The sequence below is a fragment of the Bos taurus genome, chromosome 16 (genome assembly GCF_002263795.3).
Source record: "Bos taurus isolate L1 Dominette 01449 registration number 42190680 breed Hereford chromosome 16, ARS-UCD2.0, whole genome shotgun sequence".
Classification (NCBI taxonomy): Eukaryota; Metazoa; Chordata; class Mammalia; order Artiodactyla; family Bovidae; genus Bos; species Bos taurus.
This window is the reverse complement of record NC_037343.1, coordinates 54,010,240-54,028,271: the sequence shown is the minus strand read 5'-3', so window position 1 is coordinate 54,028,271 and position 18,032 is coordinate 54,010,240. Positions and strand designations below refer to the sequence as shown.

Below are 18,032 nucleotides of genomic sequence, written 5' to 3'. Positions count from 1 at the left end.
TGGGCAAAAGATGAGAAGCAGACTTTTTGGTTTTGTTTTCTGCATAGATGTTTTGACCTCCCTCTAAAAACATTACGTTCTCCCAAACTTCATTGGAATTATTTGTTTGTAAGCTATCTTACAGTTTTTCCTACCGGGAAAATCCAGAACTTCCTAGGATGTTGCAAGAAAAGAAAAAGAGCATTCTACTTCTCTATGGCCACAAAAGTCATTCCAAGGCCATGCCGTCATCCATCTTCAAAGGGTTGTTTGTGCATTTACATGCTGGAGCAGCTCAAGATGCTAGAAAATCTAGACAGCATGAAAGATGTCTTAATCTACCAGTTTTCTTTGAAAGCCTGAGGGTAACTCAGCTTGACTTCTTTTAAAATCAACTTTCCCACTTTAATCTCCAGCCGCTCAATTCTGAAGCTTCAGGTCAACAGAAAGGACCACAGGGAACTTCTCCCTCACGTGGAGATGGAAAGTGGGCAGACGCTCTTTGCCAAAACTTAGGAAGGAGACTTGGGAGGCTGTCCTCATAAGACACAGTGGAATCCCAGACTTAGAGAATGAGCTTGTGGTTGCCGGAGGGAAAGATGGCAGGAAGGGATAATTAGGGAATTGGGGATGGACAGGTACACACTGCTCTATTTAAAATGGATAATCAACATGGACCTACTGTGTAGCACAAGGAAATTTGCTCAAAGTTACGTGGCAGCCTGGATAGGAAGGAAGTTTGGAGGAGAGTGAAGACACATTTATGTATAGCTGAATTGCTTTGGTGTTCACCCAAAACTATCACAACATTGTTAATTGGTTATTGTTGTTCAGTTGCTGAGTCATGCCCAACTCTTCGCGACCCCATGGGCTGCAGCATGCTAGGTTTCCTTGTCCTTCGCCATCTCCCAGCGTTTGCTCGAATTCACATCCATTGAGTCGGTGATACTATCCAACCATCTTATCCTCTGTCATCCCCTTCTCACTCTGCCTTCAATCTTTCCCAGCATCAGGGTCTTTTTCAATGAGTCAGCTCCTTGCATCGTGGCCAAAGTATTGGAGTTTCAGCTTCAGCATTAGTCCTGATGAATACTTAGGGTTGATTTCCTTTAGGATTGAGTTCTTACCGCCCTCCAAAAAAAGCACGAGGTAAAATCTAGTAAAGGACTCAGCACCGTATGGGAACAGCCTGCTTTACTCAGTTCATCCATTCATATTCTAAATGTTGTTATCCACAGAATGGCAACAGACGGTAAAAGTCTCGCCTCTGAGGTTTCATGCTTATTTCCGTTTGTTGGGATAGTGACTTTAGATGCTTTCCAGTTAATACCTGTCCAGTTCTTTCCCTTCCTGCTGCTCTGCCCTGGTGTAAGCACTGCCCACTTCTGCCTGGACAACAGTCTAAGTGATGCTCAGCTTCAGTCTGACGCTGGCACCTTCCCCAACACCTACATCTATTCTGTGGCACTAGAGTGGCTCCTGAGGCTGGAGTTAGGTCCTTCCCACACTCAGAGCATCTTCTGGCTATAAAATTAAGTTCAAATCAAAAGCCCTTCGTACAGAATTCCACCAGTCTGGCCCTCTACCCCTCCCCGGTCTTGTCTCTCACTGTCCAGCCACATTGATCAGCCTGCTTCTCAAGTGTGTGGTGCTGCATTCTGGGCTTCAGGGTTAGTGAGACCAGCTTTTCACTTAACTGGAGATCACTCAGTCATTAGACAAATACTCACTGAGTGCCTACTCTGTGCCAGTATCGTAGACAATGGGGACATCAAGATGAAACAGCCTTTACTGAGCTTGTGTTCTAGAGGGATAGTCAGTTAGTGAATATACTAATTCACTAAATAGTATGTTATGATTTCAGTGGGTGGTCAAGAAGCCTCCTGAGAAAATACCCCTTAAGCAGAGATCTGAAGTGGGTGCAGGAGCACCAGCTTGAAATTTTCCTTGTCTGCCTGTTGAGAGTCCCTCCTCCTATCCCACCCCAACAGTACCCAAATCCATGAGAATGGAGACCTCACCTGGTTCACTTTTCTGTTTCCAGTGCCGAGAATGGGGCCCAACATGCAGGTATCATTGTTTAGTCACTCAGTCAAGTCCAACTCTTTTTCCAACGCTGTGGACTATAGCCCACCAGGCTCCTCCATCCATGGGATTTCCCAGAAAAGAATACTGGAGTAGGTTGTCATTTCCTCCTCCAGATTCCAGGGGATCTTTCTGACCCAGTGATTGAACTCACCTCTCCTACACTGGCAGGCAGATTCTTTACCACTGAGCTATCAGGGAAGCCCCCAGCATGTAGTAGGTGTACAATAAGTATTCTGGGAAATAGAGGTGAACTCAGAAAGGCTCCAATCTCCACCCCATCATTGCTGCTGCCTTTTTTTGTAGAACCAAGAGTACCTCGGCTCTGAGAAGTACAGCCTTTGTAAGGCAGACCACGCCTGTCTTCTAATCTGCCACTTCTGAAACCTCAGTCCTAGCAAGGGAACTCATTTGAGGAAATAGAAATTGTGGTCACTACATAATTAGACTGAGGGATTCTAACAGATGGTGTCTCATAAGGGGAGGTGAGATGCTCAAGAAAGCAAGTGCTTTCTATAACCAGGATTATAATTTAAGGGAGAGTGAGGATGGGGGTGAAAAGGAAGGATGTCAGAACCCAGGGAAGGGCATTTTCCAGGCAACAGCTACCCCAGAGGCACAGAAAAGGGTTTGAGGGGCCAATGAGCAGTCTAAAACACTTGGCTTTGCATCTGCTTACTGACCAGGCCAACTCAGAAAATCGTTAAACTTCTGACCTTGTAAAGAAAGTTATTCTGGCACTTGTTCAAACAGTTGGAAGATTTTATTCAAGACTATTGCCTCAGGGAAGAGAGATGGGGTTCAACTCTGAGTACAACGGGGACAGCTGAGGATTCATAGCCAAGAAGCAGAGAGAGGGGCAGTGGATGGAAAATTGTGAAGAAGAGACCTCAAAGGTAGGGGGATTCTTGCTAAACTAGCCTAACAGGATTCTTGCTAAAGGCAGGCCAGGGATTTAGAAATCAAAGGTGGGAGATGGAGAACTTGATTAGAGAGAATCAAGTGATTCTCTATAAACTGACTTAGCAGGGTTCTTGCTGAAACTAGACTCTGTAATGATGAACACTGAAGCCTGAGGACATGGCCTCACTGAGAAGAGGGCTCAGGAGTTTCAACAAAGGTTGGTCAAGGAAGGTCTCTGTCAGCCTCACTTTGCTCATCTGGTAAGTGGGGACAAACACACCAGCTTAATTTTTGGATGAAAATCTAATTTATATTCCCGTTTTACATCATGCTTCAAGATAAACACAGGACAAATAGATTCAGTGTAAAAACAAAAACTTACAGAAAATGTAGATGAATATTTACATAATCTTGAGAAAGAGTTTGTAAGTATGATATTCAGAGAGACAAAACAAGCTTAATCAGTTTGACTAATGGCAGACCTTGCCACTTATAAGGTATATGCAAATGCCAGTTAATTAAAAAAATTATTGCAGCATCTATTCCAAAGAATATATATATTTCTCAATTTTATCACTCTATTCTACCCCAGAAAACTTAAAGAAATAAGCTTTATTTCCCGATTTTGTTAAATAAAATGGGACTTGAGCTTATGTTGCATTTGTTCATTTCCTTCCTCCTATTGATATTTCAGTTCTCTGGATTAATTAATTTATTTTTATGTACTTTGGACTGGACTGAGTCTTCACTGGTATGTGAAGGCTTTCTCTAGCTGCGGCAAGTAGGGGCTACTCTACTCTCACCTTGCAGTGTGTGTGCTTCTTACTGCGGTGGCTTCTCTTGTTTTGGAGCACAGGCTGTAGAGCACAGGCTCAGTAGTCATGGCACACAGGCTTAGTTGCTCTGCGGCGTGTGGAATCTTCCCAGACCGGGGATCAAAAGTCCTCTGTGTTGGCAGGTAGATTCTTAACCACTAGACCACACCCTCTGGATTAATTTAATGGTGCCAGACAAGTGCTATGAACCAATTAGCCATGTAATATATTGACTGGATGCCATAAAAGGTTATATATTAGTTCCCTGTCATACAGAGTGAAGTAAGTCAGAAAGAGAAAACATACATATTAACACGTATATGTGAAATCTAGAAAATGGTACAGGTGAACCTATTTGCAAAGCAGAAATAGAGACACAGATGAATAGAACAAATGTATGGACACCAGGTGGAAAGAGGCTGCTGCTGCTGCTAAGTCGCTTTAGTCGTGTCCGACTCTGTGCGACCCATAGACGGCGGCCCACCAGGCTCCCCCGTCCCTGGATTCTCCACTACTATGTATAAAATAGATAACTAATGAGAACCTAAAGTATAGCACAGGGAACCCTAGTCAATGCTCTGTGGTGACCTAAATGGGAAGGAAATCCAAGAATATATTCTTAAGGCATAAAGAAGACTTAAAAATTATTTAAAGATGAATACCATAAAAGAAAAATGATCATAAGAGAAGACACTCCCATCAACCAGCAAACATAAGGAACAACTCAGTACCGCAAATCAGAGAAATGTAAACAAAACCAAAAAATTGAAAACACTTACTCAAAGGCTTAATCAAGAATTTGGGACCGTTGTAAGACAATCACAGTGACAGTGTAACTAAAGTTCCATCAAATTCTAAATATTGTAAATGAAATGCCATCCCATAAATATATGGAAACTAGAATGATTTCTTTGGGCTATTAGATTTTGATGCAAAGATAAAAATGATTCACTTGTGTTAATATTTAGTTATATCCAGCAGCTTCAGCTGCATGCAGCAAATTCTGATAAATTCTCATTTCATTTTTATTCTCTAATTTTCCTTATTATGGTTTCTTAGATATACCTATCATTTAAAAGTGGACATTTCATTTCCAAATACATGAAGTTTTTAAAGTATCTTTGGTGTTAACTTCTAAGTTTGATAGTTATCATTTAATGGTTCCTTCTCTGTAATCACCCTGTGTGTTTTCAGTGTTTTAACTTTATTGAGGCTTTCAATGGCTAAATCAAAGATCTCTCTTGGTAAATGACACATTGCATTTGAAAATATCTGGGCTATTTTCAAATATCTTTTGATACTGATTTCTAAAATAATTCCACAGTGATAAGAGAACAGACTCTGAATGATTCCAATACCTTTAAGCCATGACATTTTTGCATCTTGTTTTATGCACCTGGATATTTTCCAGTGTCTCCTGGTTTATAGTCTATGGGAACTTGAATTTGTATCCTGCTATTGTGTGAAAATTGTATAACTCTTAATTATGTTGAATTGGTTCATAGTGGTTTTCAGGTCTACTATATCCTTCTGCTTTTCTGTCTATTCATTCTATTAAGTTTTGAGAGTTTGATATTGAAGCTCCAACTAAAAATCTTAATTTATCTACTTAAAAAATAATTGTAATATGTAATTTTAATACATATGAAAATGCAGAACAATGTAGCTTTGTTATGTATTTTCCATATCTCCTGTAAATGTGTTGTCATACTTTCATAATTAAAAAAAAAAAAAACCAAAAAAATGATTCATAACTAGCACCTTCATCCCTGATAAACATCTCTTCAGTGCTTATTGGCTCTCAAACTTAAACACCTTAGGATCAAATCAATTTATCACATCATCTTCTTAGAAGTAGTAGTTTTTAAAAGAATAACATGTACACACCAACTCCAAAGCATGTGGACGGCTTACAGACAGAGTTGAAAATTTCCACGGGTTCTGACCCACAGGCTGGGGGAGGCTGGGAGTGGCAGGGAGGTGTTCGTGTGAGCACAAGGGGACGTCGCTCTAGAACAGACTCTGTTATTGCAGGTCCGTCACTGCATTTACATAAGCAGTTATGTGTGTCGACTATGTGCACACGTGTCTTAGGAAGAAGAAAATGATTGGAGAGGAAAGACAGCAACACATGATTTGAATTTCACCATTCAAGAGAAAAGGATGTCAAATGCTGGCTGGACACTCAGCAGTTCATCTGCAAAGCCTTCAGCCAAAGTAATGAGAGGGACAAGTGAACATCCCTTGTTAAAGATCAACTTTCCCAGGGAGCAAAAAGAATGCCAGGGCGGTGAGACAAAAGACATGCCTCTTCATCATGAGTGTCGTTCATAAAATGCCCTTTTGTCTATTCAGAGCGATTTTAGTCCTTGGCTCTGTGGGCCAAGGGTAGAAAAGAGCAAGAAGGAATTTTTATCATTAGGCTTTCAATGAACTGAACTTTCTACAAAAGAATTCGACTTTGACTAACTTAGTCCTGTACTTATTTTTTTTTAAGCAAGGGTGGTTTGGTTTTGCTTTTTAAAGCTAGAGGATGCCATATGGTAAGTGATTTTGCTGAACACTGCAGAAAATGTTTTTAAATGGATGGTTTGTTAAGTGTATTTGAACCTGGAGTGGAAGAAAAGAAAATAGAATGCTAAGTTTTTTAATAAAGACTGCTTGCCTGGCAAAGGGATATTTCCCCTTGAAGTTGATAAATACATTCAACATTTGCTGAGATCATAATCTTAAATCCTTAATGAGAGCTGATCACTACCCCTACTCCCACCCCAGCAGCCAGCCAGAAAGGGAGCAATCTATTTGCTGGCACTGAGGTATCAGATAGTTGCTAACTAATGAAAGCCTTTCCCCACCCCAGATGAGAAAAAAAGCACACACTTGGGAAGCACTGATTGGCAGCACCAGGTCTGTAGTACTCAATGCAAAGAGAAGGCTCATGAAACAAGAGAATTTACTCTAGAGGCTTCCTTCCTCTGTGCATCAGCAAAGAGGCTGTGATCAAATATTTATTAGCTGTGCCTTTGGCTGAGCTATCTAAGCACAAGAGAAAGAGGGAGTTTTAAGGCAAGGGCCAGACATCTGCTCTTTAATTAAGCACAGAAGTCTCCAACCACCCCCTCCCTCTTGCTCCTGAGCTGTGTGTGCTTACTTATTTTGCAGCTGTATTTAGTCACGAAATTTCTTCCAGAGCCACTCTGAGTCTGGGGAGGGAACCCATGACCAATGAGTCAGATTTGTTTTAACTTGTGAAAAGGGTTATTGATGAATTGAGATGGCATTCCTACTCGGTCAGGATAAACTCCAATCATTGTGGTAGAGGGTGAAGAAAAGCCCATTTCAAGTTGTCCTCCCTGCGTCCTTGGAATTCAACTTGCGGTCCCACCCCCACCTACTCCCTCCTCCTCTGGAAACCTTTCTCATTGGCACAACAGGGTCATTCGTCCAGTGGTAATACAGAAAAGCCAGGGCCAGGGGCCATCAGGTCTCTCTTTAGATTAGCTCTGGGTGCACTAAAAGTTCTGTTAGTTATCTCAGCACTCTCATCTTACTGATTCTCCCTTGTAGATGATGATCCCAACTGTAAAAGAAGAGGTTGAACTCTATGTCAATCTCTGTGTCTGTGTGTATGAGATCTGTAGTTAGAGCCAGGGAGTTCAATCATTCAAGCAGACAGCAATCTCAAAATTCAATGGAGCACGAGGTTGATGTTAACAAGAAGGAACCCCCGCCTTTGGACATTCTGATTTAGTAGGTTTGGGATAGAGTCTACTAATCACCTTTTTTTTTTAAGTTTACTATCTAGCTTTATTTTACTTCATTTAAGTTTTTTTTTTTAATGTATTTATTTTTAATTGGAGGATAATTGCTTTACAATGTTGTGTTGATTTCTGCCATACATCAAAATCAATCAGCCATAGGTATACGTATGTCCCATTGCTCTTGAACCTTCCTTTCAACTCCCACCCCATCCTACCCTCTGGGTTATCACAGCGCACTGGGTTGAGCTCCCTGAGGCATACAGAAAATTTCCACTGGGTATCTATTTTATTAATACATGTGGTAATGGATGGGGCTTCCCAGGTGATTCAGACAGTAAATGCCTGCAATGCAGGAGACCTGGGTTTGATCCCTGGGTTGGGAAGATCCCCTGGAGAAGGGAATGGCAACCCACTCCAGTATTGCTTGGAGAATTCCACGGACAGGGGAGCCTGACAGGCTAGTTGATGGCGTGTCAGAGTTGGACACGGAGTGACTAACAGTTTGACACTTTCATGGTAATGTATATATGTTAATGCTACTCTCTCAATTCACCCCATCCTCTCCTTCCCTCACCACGTCCACAAGTTTGTTTTCTATGCCTGTGTCTCTACTGTTGCCTACAAATAGGTTCATTAGTACCGTTTTCCTGGATTCCATATATATGCGTTAATATATGATATTTATTTTCCTCTTTCCAACTTACTTAACTCTTTATAACAGAGAGCCTACTAATCAATATGTTCAGAAATCTTTCCAGACTCTAATTGAGAATTTTTCTGGGTCTATATGAAATTCTATTAACCTAAATGCATTAATTCTTTATATGAAATGGCACCAGAAAGAATCAGGTTCATTATTGAAAGAAAAGTCAAGGTGTAAACACACACACACGCACACACACCGCACTGTCCAGCACGCCTCAGTGGGAACCAGTGAGGGTCTGACTGCTTCACCTCTTTGGAGTCCCATCTTCCTTTCTTTTACAATGGAGATGACCAGGCTGTTCTGTATATGTAGAATGATTTGTTAAGCCAGAATGAAAACTCCCTAAAAAGGAAAAAATACCCAACAGAAATGAAAAAAAAAACCTGATTGTAGCTGACCAGTTAGGTCTGCCCATATGATTTCACCTTGAGGTCTGACTCAATCTCCCCTTTTCAGCCAGCACGGTCCGGCCAGAAGACGATGTGACTACAGGTGTGACAAGTGAGAAAACAACCCTGGGTGTGGAAGATTACACGACAACCCCAGCTGCCAGTAAAGAATCCTTGGCAACTCCGGTGAGTGTAGCAGGAAGAGAGGAAGTTGCTTCATAGGCATGTGATCACATGCAGGGATATTTTGAGACTGGCTTATTTCAGTATGCTTGAGCATAATGCCCCCAGTGTTCATCCATGTTGTAGCGTGTGTAAGAATATTTTCCCTTTGGAGGTTGAATAATATTCCACTGTATGTAAGTATATATTACATTTTCTTCATGCATTTGGATTGCTTCCAACTCTTGCCTATTGTGAATAATGCTGCTATGAACATGGACGTGCAAATAGCTTCCAAACCCTGCTTTTAATTCTTTTGGGCTTATACTCAGAAGTAGCATTGCTGGATCATATGCTAGTTCTATTTTCAATTTTTCTGAGGACCTCCATTCTGTTTTCCCTAACGTTGCAACCATTCTACAACCCCATCAACAGTGCACAATGGCTCCAATTTATTTTCTGTTCTTTTGATAGTAGCCATCCTAACTGGTATGAGGTGATAATCTCATTGTGCTTTTGATTTGTTTTTCTCTGATAATTAGTGTGATTGAGTATCTTTTGTATGTTTTTTGGCCATTGTGTACTATATTTGGAGATTGATTTACTCAAGTCCTTTTTCCATTTTTAAAATCAAGTTATTAGATTTTTTTGTTATTCCTTTATAGGAGTTCTATATACTTTTATCAGATAAGATGATTGTGAGTATTTTCTTCCATTCCGTAGGTCGCCTTTTCATTCTGCTGATTGTGTCCTTTGATGCACTAAGTTTTTAAGCTTGATATAATTCCACTGATCTGTTTTTGTTTTTGTTTTTGCCTGTACTCATTAGCTTGTTGAATGCTATATTAACATGAACTTTAGAGTCAACAGAACCATTTCCAAGTCTTGTTCTGTTGCTTGTTGGCTATGTGAGCTTGGGCATATTATCTTATCTCTCTAAGCCTTGTTCATATTATAAGGCTAATAATAGAATTTACTTCTTGAAACTTCCCTGGTGGTCCAATGGTTAAGAATCCGCTTTCCAATGCAGGGGATGTGGGTTCAGTCTCTGGTTGGGGAACTAAGATCCCACATGCTGTGGGGCAACTGAGCCCATGTGCCGCAACTACTGAACCTGCGCATTCTGGAGCCCTCGAGTCACAACTAGAGAAGCCTACACCCAGCAAGGAAGACCCAAAGCAGCCAAAAATAACTTACAAACAAAAAAAATAGAACTTACTTCTTAGGGTTTTTTTGTGGTGTTAATGAGGATGTATTTAGAGGGCATGGCAAATGGTAAGCTCTGGGTGAAAAAGAGCATTAAAAATAATACAACATAATATGTGCTGAGTAAACGTTACAGGAAAAAAAGTACCATTCACGTTCAAGGGAGGAAAAGAATTAATGCCTAGTGACCCAGTATTTTCTAAAAAGTTACACCTCAGGAAGTCAGCATGCTCAACATTTGGGATTTATTTTTGGAGTAGACATGATTTTATTCCTGTCTCCACTCTTGTTTCTTGTGTGTGTTATCTTGTTTCCACTTTAAATTTATGTCATCATATAGCATATACATTTATGCTCCTTTAAGTCCATTTCTGACATAAGATAGAATATATACTTTACAATATTAAGTTTTATTTCTGTTTTTCCTTTTACATCTCCAATAGATGCCAGCAGGAACAGAGAATGTATCACATGATCACAGAGAAGATCTGCCAACTGCCGAAGGCACAACAGCCGAAGGCACAACAGCCAAGAGCACGCCTGCCAGGAGCACACCTGCCAGGAGCACAACCACAGTCCTCACCCGTGTACCAGCGACTAGTCACTCCCAGGGTAAGAAAAGCAGTCACCCCAGTATGGGTTGATCTTCTTTACAACCATCAGTGCATTCCCAAAAATCCAGGGACAAATACAATCATCAATATGGCACACGCTGGAATGTAAGCACTAATTTTGAACCAAGCTTTGTGAAGTAGGTTCAGAGTTCATATTTACTGGGTTGTTGAATTCTGCTCTCTACTTCGAATGACAGGTAGTGATAATGCCCCCACAAAAGTAGATGAGATAGCTACCAGTGTCATATTGCTGACCCTAAGCTGATATAATGCTACACAAAAAAGCTTTGTGTTGACGCCCAAGAGGGTAAAAGTTAGCCAACCTATGTATATCTTAGTAGATTCTGTCCTAACATTGAAACTCAACATTCAAAAAACTGATCCAGTCCCATCAGTTCCTGGCAAATAGAAGGGGGAAAAGTGGAAGCAATAACAGATTTTATTTTCTTAGGCTCCAAAATCACTATGAATGGTGACTACAGTGAAATTAAAAGACACTTGCTCCTTGGAAAGAAAGTTATGCCAAACCTGGATAGCATATTAAACAAAAGTCTGTATAGTCAAAGCTATGGTTTTTCCAGTAGTCATGTAAGGATATGAGAGTTAGACCATAAAGAAGGCTGAATGCCAAAGAATTGATGCTTTTGAATTGTGGTCCTTGAGAAGACTCCCTCGGACTGCGAGGAGATCATACCAGTCAACACTAAATAAATCCTGAGTATTCATTGGAAAGATTGATGCTGAAGCTGAAGCTCCCAATACCTGATGCAGGGAGCTAACTCATTGGAAGAGACCCTGATGCTGGGAAAGATTGAAGGCAAAAGGAGAAGGGAGCAGGAGAGGATGATATGGTTCGATAGGATCACCAACTCAACGGACGTGAATTTGAGCAAACTCCAGGAGATAGTGGAGGACCAAGGAGCCTGGTGTGCTGGAGTCCATGGGATCACAAAGAGCTGGACACAACTTAGCGACTGAACAGCAATAACATTGCTAACATTTACTATCTTACTGTACATTGAGTTCATATCTGTACACATGATGCAAGAATCTATTCTAAGCCTGTCTTACCAGGCTTTGGGGTTATACTTTGCAGCTGGTATATACAGCAATGTGGATGGAGGCGCACCTTGGGGAGAAATTCTGAAGGACAACTTTGAGTCTGCATCACTATTATGAGGTTTAGACCATCACTAATGATTGTGAGGAAAGATGATTGCCATTACAACCTAGTAAGAGGAAGAGCTTCCTATTTCCAGAGCTTTCTTGAAAGAAATTCAGTTATTTGGGATATTTTTTAAATATGCCTTTTTTTGTAGTAGATAGGGGTGGAAGAGAAAAGGAACTATTCTAGTAACTGCAATGAATGCTTGCTAACTTGAGCAATTTCCTATCATATGTACCTAGTTAGGTGTTTTCATCTTTAAATTAAAGTAAACATAAGGACCTCCCCTAAACCCAAGATTCCTAAAACCAGTTGCACAGCTGAACACCTAGAAAGTTATTCCTTATTGTTTGATATACAATTCCCAATCACCAATCTGGTTTTTAAAACTCTAAAGCACTTCTGCAGATTTTTTAAATACTGTGTATTTGTACACCTATGGTCACAGCAGCATTATACACCATAGCTGAAACATGGAAGCAACCCAAGTGTCCACGAATAGATGACTGGGTAAACAAAATGTGTCATATACATGCAATGGAATATTAGTTAGCCTTTAATAAGAAGAAAATTCTCACACATGCTATAACATGGATGAACCTTGAGGACTAAATGGAATAAACCAGTCACCAAAAGACAAGTACTCTGCGATTCCACTTAGATGAGGTAAATAGAGTAGTCAAAATCACAGAAAGCAGAATGGTGGTTGCCAGGGGTTGATGTGGGGAGGGAATGGAGATGCGTAGAGAGTATCAGTTTTGCAAGGTGAAAAAGAGTTGTGGAGATGGATGGTGCTGATGGTTGCACACCAGGTGAATGTACATAATACCATCAAAGAGTATACTTAAAAATGGTGAGGATAGTACTGTTTATATTATGCGTATGTTACTACAAAGATAGAAAAGTTTCATAATATGCTTAGAAAATGATGCCTAAGGGTTACTCTAAGATACTAAAGAAATGCTTGACATTAAACACCAGAGCGAACTAAATAGGGTTAAACAAGGAAAGAATCAATATAATTAGTCATTGGAAACATTTCAAAATTTTGGAGAAGCATTGATTGTTTGTAACAAGAGCTGACAGCTTATTCATGGCAAGCTGCAAATGGAGCATTCCAAGTTGAGTATTTTTTTTATATCATACCAGAATATTTCTCCTATTCCTTAAAAAGAAAATGTCTCAATTTCCTGGAAAATACTCATGATTACTTTCTTGTCTGTCTTCTTCCCCACCCTTTCACAAACACTGTGACTTACGGCACATTCCTACTTCATGTATCAGTGTTCCAAGAAATTTTCACGAGTTAAAATGTAATTACAAATACTTGGCTTTTTAAGAGGTAATTTTATTAGGACTGCAAATGCCTTTACCATCAAATGCCCAAGTTTGATGACGTTCATGTGCATGATACATTCGAGTGATCACAGTCAGTGTAATTGGGAAGAGGCTTAGGGAGTATAAGTCTAGTAAACTTTAATTTAGTGATGAATCATCCACAAACTTTATTTTGGTAATATATTTTGTGGAAAATGGTGTCATTGATGGTGATAATGTTGTGTTATGAGCCCAGTATGTTGTGTCATGAGCCACCATGTTAAGACATGAAAAGCAAATGTTGGACCTGCCTCTACTGGTAGTTGTCAGCCAGGTATAACATTCAGGGAGTTGATAGGATGACACCTTTGTTCTGGGCAGGCCTCAAACCCAGAAGTCTCCCACCTGCTTTTTTATGTGAGTTGGTGTGATCAGCTTGAGCTTCATGTAAATGTTCTAGAGCCATGGGTTCAGCTCATGCAGGAAGAGATGGGTTCAAGGACCTGTACTCTGGGGCCATGAAGTTAAAAGACACTTGCTACTTAGAAGGAAAACTATAACAAACCTAGACAGTACATTAAAAAGCAGAGACATCACTTTGCCAAAAAACGTCCATGTAGTCCAGTGTTCTTGCCTGGAGAATCCGAGGGACGGGGGAGCCTGGTAGGCTGCCATCTATGGGGTCATACAGAGTTGGACACGACTGAAGTGACTTAGCAGCAGCAGTCAAAGTTATGGTCTTTCCAGTAGTCATGTATGGATGTGAGAGTTGGACCACCAAGAGGGCTGAGAACTGAAGAATTGATGCTTTCAAACTGTGGTGTTAGAGAAGACTTTGAGAGTCCCTTGGACTGCACAGAGATCAAACTAGTCAATCCTAAAGGATATCAACCTTGAATATTCATTGGAAGGACTATTGCTGAAGCTTCAGTATTTTGACCATCTGATGCAAACAGCTGACTCTTTGGTACAGACCCTGATGCTAGGAAAGATTGAGGGCAGGAGGAGAAGGGGACGACAGAGGATGAGATGGTTGGATGGCATCACTTGACTCAGTGGACATTAGTTTGAGCAAATTCCTGAAGATAGTGGAGGACAGGGGAGACTGGCACGCTGCAGTCCATGGGGTCTTAAAGAATCAGACACAACTTAGCTATTGAACAATGACAACTCTGGGGCCATCTTGAAAGGACGTCTTTTTTTTTTTTTTGGAAGATGGACCTGATACAGAGTGGATAACTTCTTTTCTTTCCAAATCAACCATTAGAAAAAGTAACCATCTTATAGTTGATGATTGGCTGGTTTCACTTTTGATTAGGAGAGTATTGGATATCTGATATTTTGCAAATCGTGAGCTAAGATTCTAGGGGTGAGCCTGATTAAATCACATCTCTCTGTTGTCTCATTAAATTAAGGCCTCTCAACTTTTTCTTTATAAACAACTACCACCTAGAAGAGTGAAGGGCTCAGTATACCAACAAGTTGATGGGAGAAACAAAAAGGCCTATATTTTTTAATAGAATTGTGTAAAAATTATCTGAAGAAAACAATGTTATTTCTTACTTCCAGAGAGGTATTCATAGTTAAGCAACTTATATCCACATGCTAGGTAAATAAGAATATTCACATTTGAACCACTAAATTAGAGTTAGCTGCAGATAGAAATCCTATAATAATAGTGCCATAAATACAAAGGGAATTCCAGAAAAACAGCTACTTCTGCTTTATTGACTACGCCAAAGCCTTTGACTGTGTGGATTACAGCAAACTGTGGAAAACTCTTAAAGAGATGGGAATACCAGACCACCTTACCTACCTCCTGAGAAATCTGTATGCAGGTCAAGAAGAAACCGTTAGAACCAGACATGAAACAACAGACTGGTTCCAAATATGGAAAGGAGTACGTCAAGGCTGTATATTGTCACCCTGCTTGTTTAACTTATATGCAAAGTACATCATGAGAAATGCCAGGCTGGATGAAGCACAAGCTGGAATCAAGACTGCCGGGAGAAATATCAATAACCTCAGATATGCAGATGATGCCAACCTTATGGCAGAAAGCGAAAAAGAACTAAAGAGCTTCTTGATGAAAGTGAAAGAAGAGGGTGAAAAAGTTGGCTTAAAACTCAACATTCAGAACACTAAGATCGTGGCATCTGGTTCCATCATTTCATGGCAAAATTGGGGAAACAAATGGAAATAGTGAGAGACTCTATTTTTGCTGCTGCTGCTGCTAAGTCACTTCAGTCGTGTCTGACTCTGTGCGACTCCATAGACCGGCAGCCCACCAGGCTCCCCTGTCCCTGGGATTCTCCAGGCAAGAACACTGGAGTGGGTTGCCATTTCCTTCTCCAATGCATGAAAGTGAAAAGTGAAAGTGAAGTCCCTCAGTCGTGTCCGACTCTTCGCGACCCCATGGACTGCAGCCCACCAGGCTCCTCCATCCATGGGATTTTCCAGGCAAGAGTACTGGAGTGGGATGCCATCACCTTCTCCAACTATTTTGGGGGGGCTCCAAAATCACTGCAAATGAAATTAAAAGACTGCAGCCATGAAATTAAAAGACACTTGCTCCTTGGAAGAAAAGCTATGACCAACCTAAATAGCATATTAAAAAGCAGAGATGTTATCTTGTCAACAAAAGTCTGTCTAGTCATAGGTATGGTTTTTCCAGTAGTCATGTATGTGAGAGTTGGAGTATAAAGAATGGTGAGCACCGAAGAATTGATGCTTTTGAGCTATGGTGTCGGAGAAGACTCTTGAGAGTCCCTCAGACTGAAAGGAGATCAAACCTGTCAATCCTAAAGTAAATCAGTCCTGAATATTCATTGGAAGGACTGATGCTGAAGCTGAAACGCCAATACTTTGACCACCTGATGTGAAGAACTGACTCATTGGAAAAGACCCTGATGCTGGGAAAGATTGAAGGCGGGAGGAGAAGGGGACAGAGGATGAGATGGTTGGATGGTATCACCAACTCAATGGACATGAGTTTGCGCAAGCTCCAGGAGTTGGTGATGGACAGGGAAGTCTGGTGTGCTGCAGTCCATGGGGTCACAAAGAGTCAGACGTGACTGAGCAACTGAACTGAATGAACTGAAAATACAAAGGATGTAGTCTCATTAAGCTTAAGTGCCCTGTAAGATCTGGATTTTCTATGAAAGAAAAGGAAATTGATATCATAAGATGGGTGATATCACAGTCTTAACCACAACTTTCAAAACATTTTGCTCTCAAAATGATGTTTCTTCAAAATAAACCTCCTCCCAATGGGTGAGTTTTTCATGATCTTGACTTTGGACCAAAGATCAACAGCCTTGGATTCTTTTGTTAACCTAACTTCTGAAATCTTTGACCATTTATTTAAGATCTCTCTGGGCAAGTTACCTTGACTCTGCTCTCTACAGTGGGTGGTGAAAAAAGTAATGTTTACCAAAAAACTATGGACTCATAGATGTGAAGAAGCATTCATAAATTCAATAAATAATAGTTTTAAAGACAGGATCACATCAGAGCCTGCTTAAAAGTCCCCTGATCCGATTTACTTAAGAAAGTATCCTCTTTGCTTGTGTTTTGCTACCTTCCACTTAGAGTAAATCCATCTTGTGCCAATTGTTAAATTATAGTTATTAACTCCTAATAATTCTATATCATTGCAACTCTCTCTTTATAGGGAAAACAGATGGAGAAAAACCAAAAAGCACTCAGAAAGGTGGGTTAGATTTTGTTATCAAAACATTCTTATGGGAGTTTTTAAGAAGGTTTCTTTGAACTTTAATCTTTGTGATGAATTAACATTCTTTCCTGGATTGTAATCAACTGGGAGCAGAAAACCTTTTGAAAATGTTTCAAATCTCTTAAGAGAGAAAAGGGAATTGCCTGTATTTGAAAATAAGCAAACCACAAGTGAGTCTTCACAACAGCTGTGGAGAATGGTGTCATATCACAATTTATGGTTCCTAAGAATGGAAATAGGGGCTAATTTATTAGCTGTGTGTACACAAAAGCTACCCAGTAATTAACAGTGAAGCCACTTAGTCAGAGTGGTATGCTTCTTGATGTATCTTGAGGTCCAGAAATCTTTCCGTGATTAGATTAACCCCAGCTTTTCTCCCCTTCTAAGTCACCTCCTACTAGATAGATAGAGGACAAACAATGTAGAGCATCCTTTGTTATCTACGGTGGGCCTATGGCGTGGCTTATTGGTGCTGTATTGTTAATCTGGGAACTCTGCCTTTTTTTTTTTCTGTGTCATTCAGGTGGCTTGTCAGTGGGGACCCTGGTTGGAATCATTGTTGGGGTCTTAGTAGGCATCGCAGTCATTGGTGGAATCATCTCTGTGATTGTTCGGAAAATGGGAAGATACTCGTAAGTATAAACCTTAGGCTCTTGTGATAGGTAAATGAAGGGAGTGGTTTCCAACCTTTGAACTAATAGACACTCTAAATAAAGATCATGTGCAGAAGCCACCAACCTCCCTAAGCAAAGAGAGCACCCCAGATGGCTCTTCAGTAGATTTCCATTGCAATCTGACCCAATTTGACCTCTTAATTTTCCAACTCAGTGAACTTGAAGGAAAACCCAACCAAGTTTTAACGATACCCAATCACCCTACTACCAGTCATCAGAGGTAGGTGGTTCTCAGAAGAACATTAGTGCCAGAGCAAGGACCCTATGCTGATGAGGAATTCCGCTGGTGCTGGGGCCCCTCCCTCCACTCCTGACCTGCATGCACCCATGCACCCAAGGAAAGGAATTATTTCTCCATTAAAATTTCCTAGGAATTCAGAACATTTCAAATTCATAGCCAGAGGAAAACATTTTCTTAGTTCTGTTGGGGAGATATGACTGAATGGGGAGAGGATAAATGTTATACAACTCGGGGAGGGGGTGGTCAAGGGACATAAGCAGCGATACAGTTGCAGATTTA

General features: G+C 40.6%; 1 protein-coding gene across 1 annotated transcript in view; it reads left to right on the top strand.

Moving 5' to 3' along the window:
* PDPN (podoplanin) overlaps positions 1-17,471 on the top strand; it is a gene marked incomplete at its 3' end in the record, with an annotated part of 32,229 nt that extends 14,758 nt beyond the window's left edge. Inside the window, 4 exon segments of the mRNA NM_001033120.1 lie at positions 8,706-8,824; positions 10,450-10,618; positions 16,776-16,814; positions 17,362-17,471. Coding sequence (NP_001028292.1) covers positions 8,706-8,824; positions 10,450-10,618; positions 16,776-16,814; positions 17,362-17,471 — 437 coding nt within the window.
* Between the last annotated feature and the right edge of the window lie 561 nt (positions 17,472-18,032).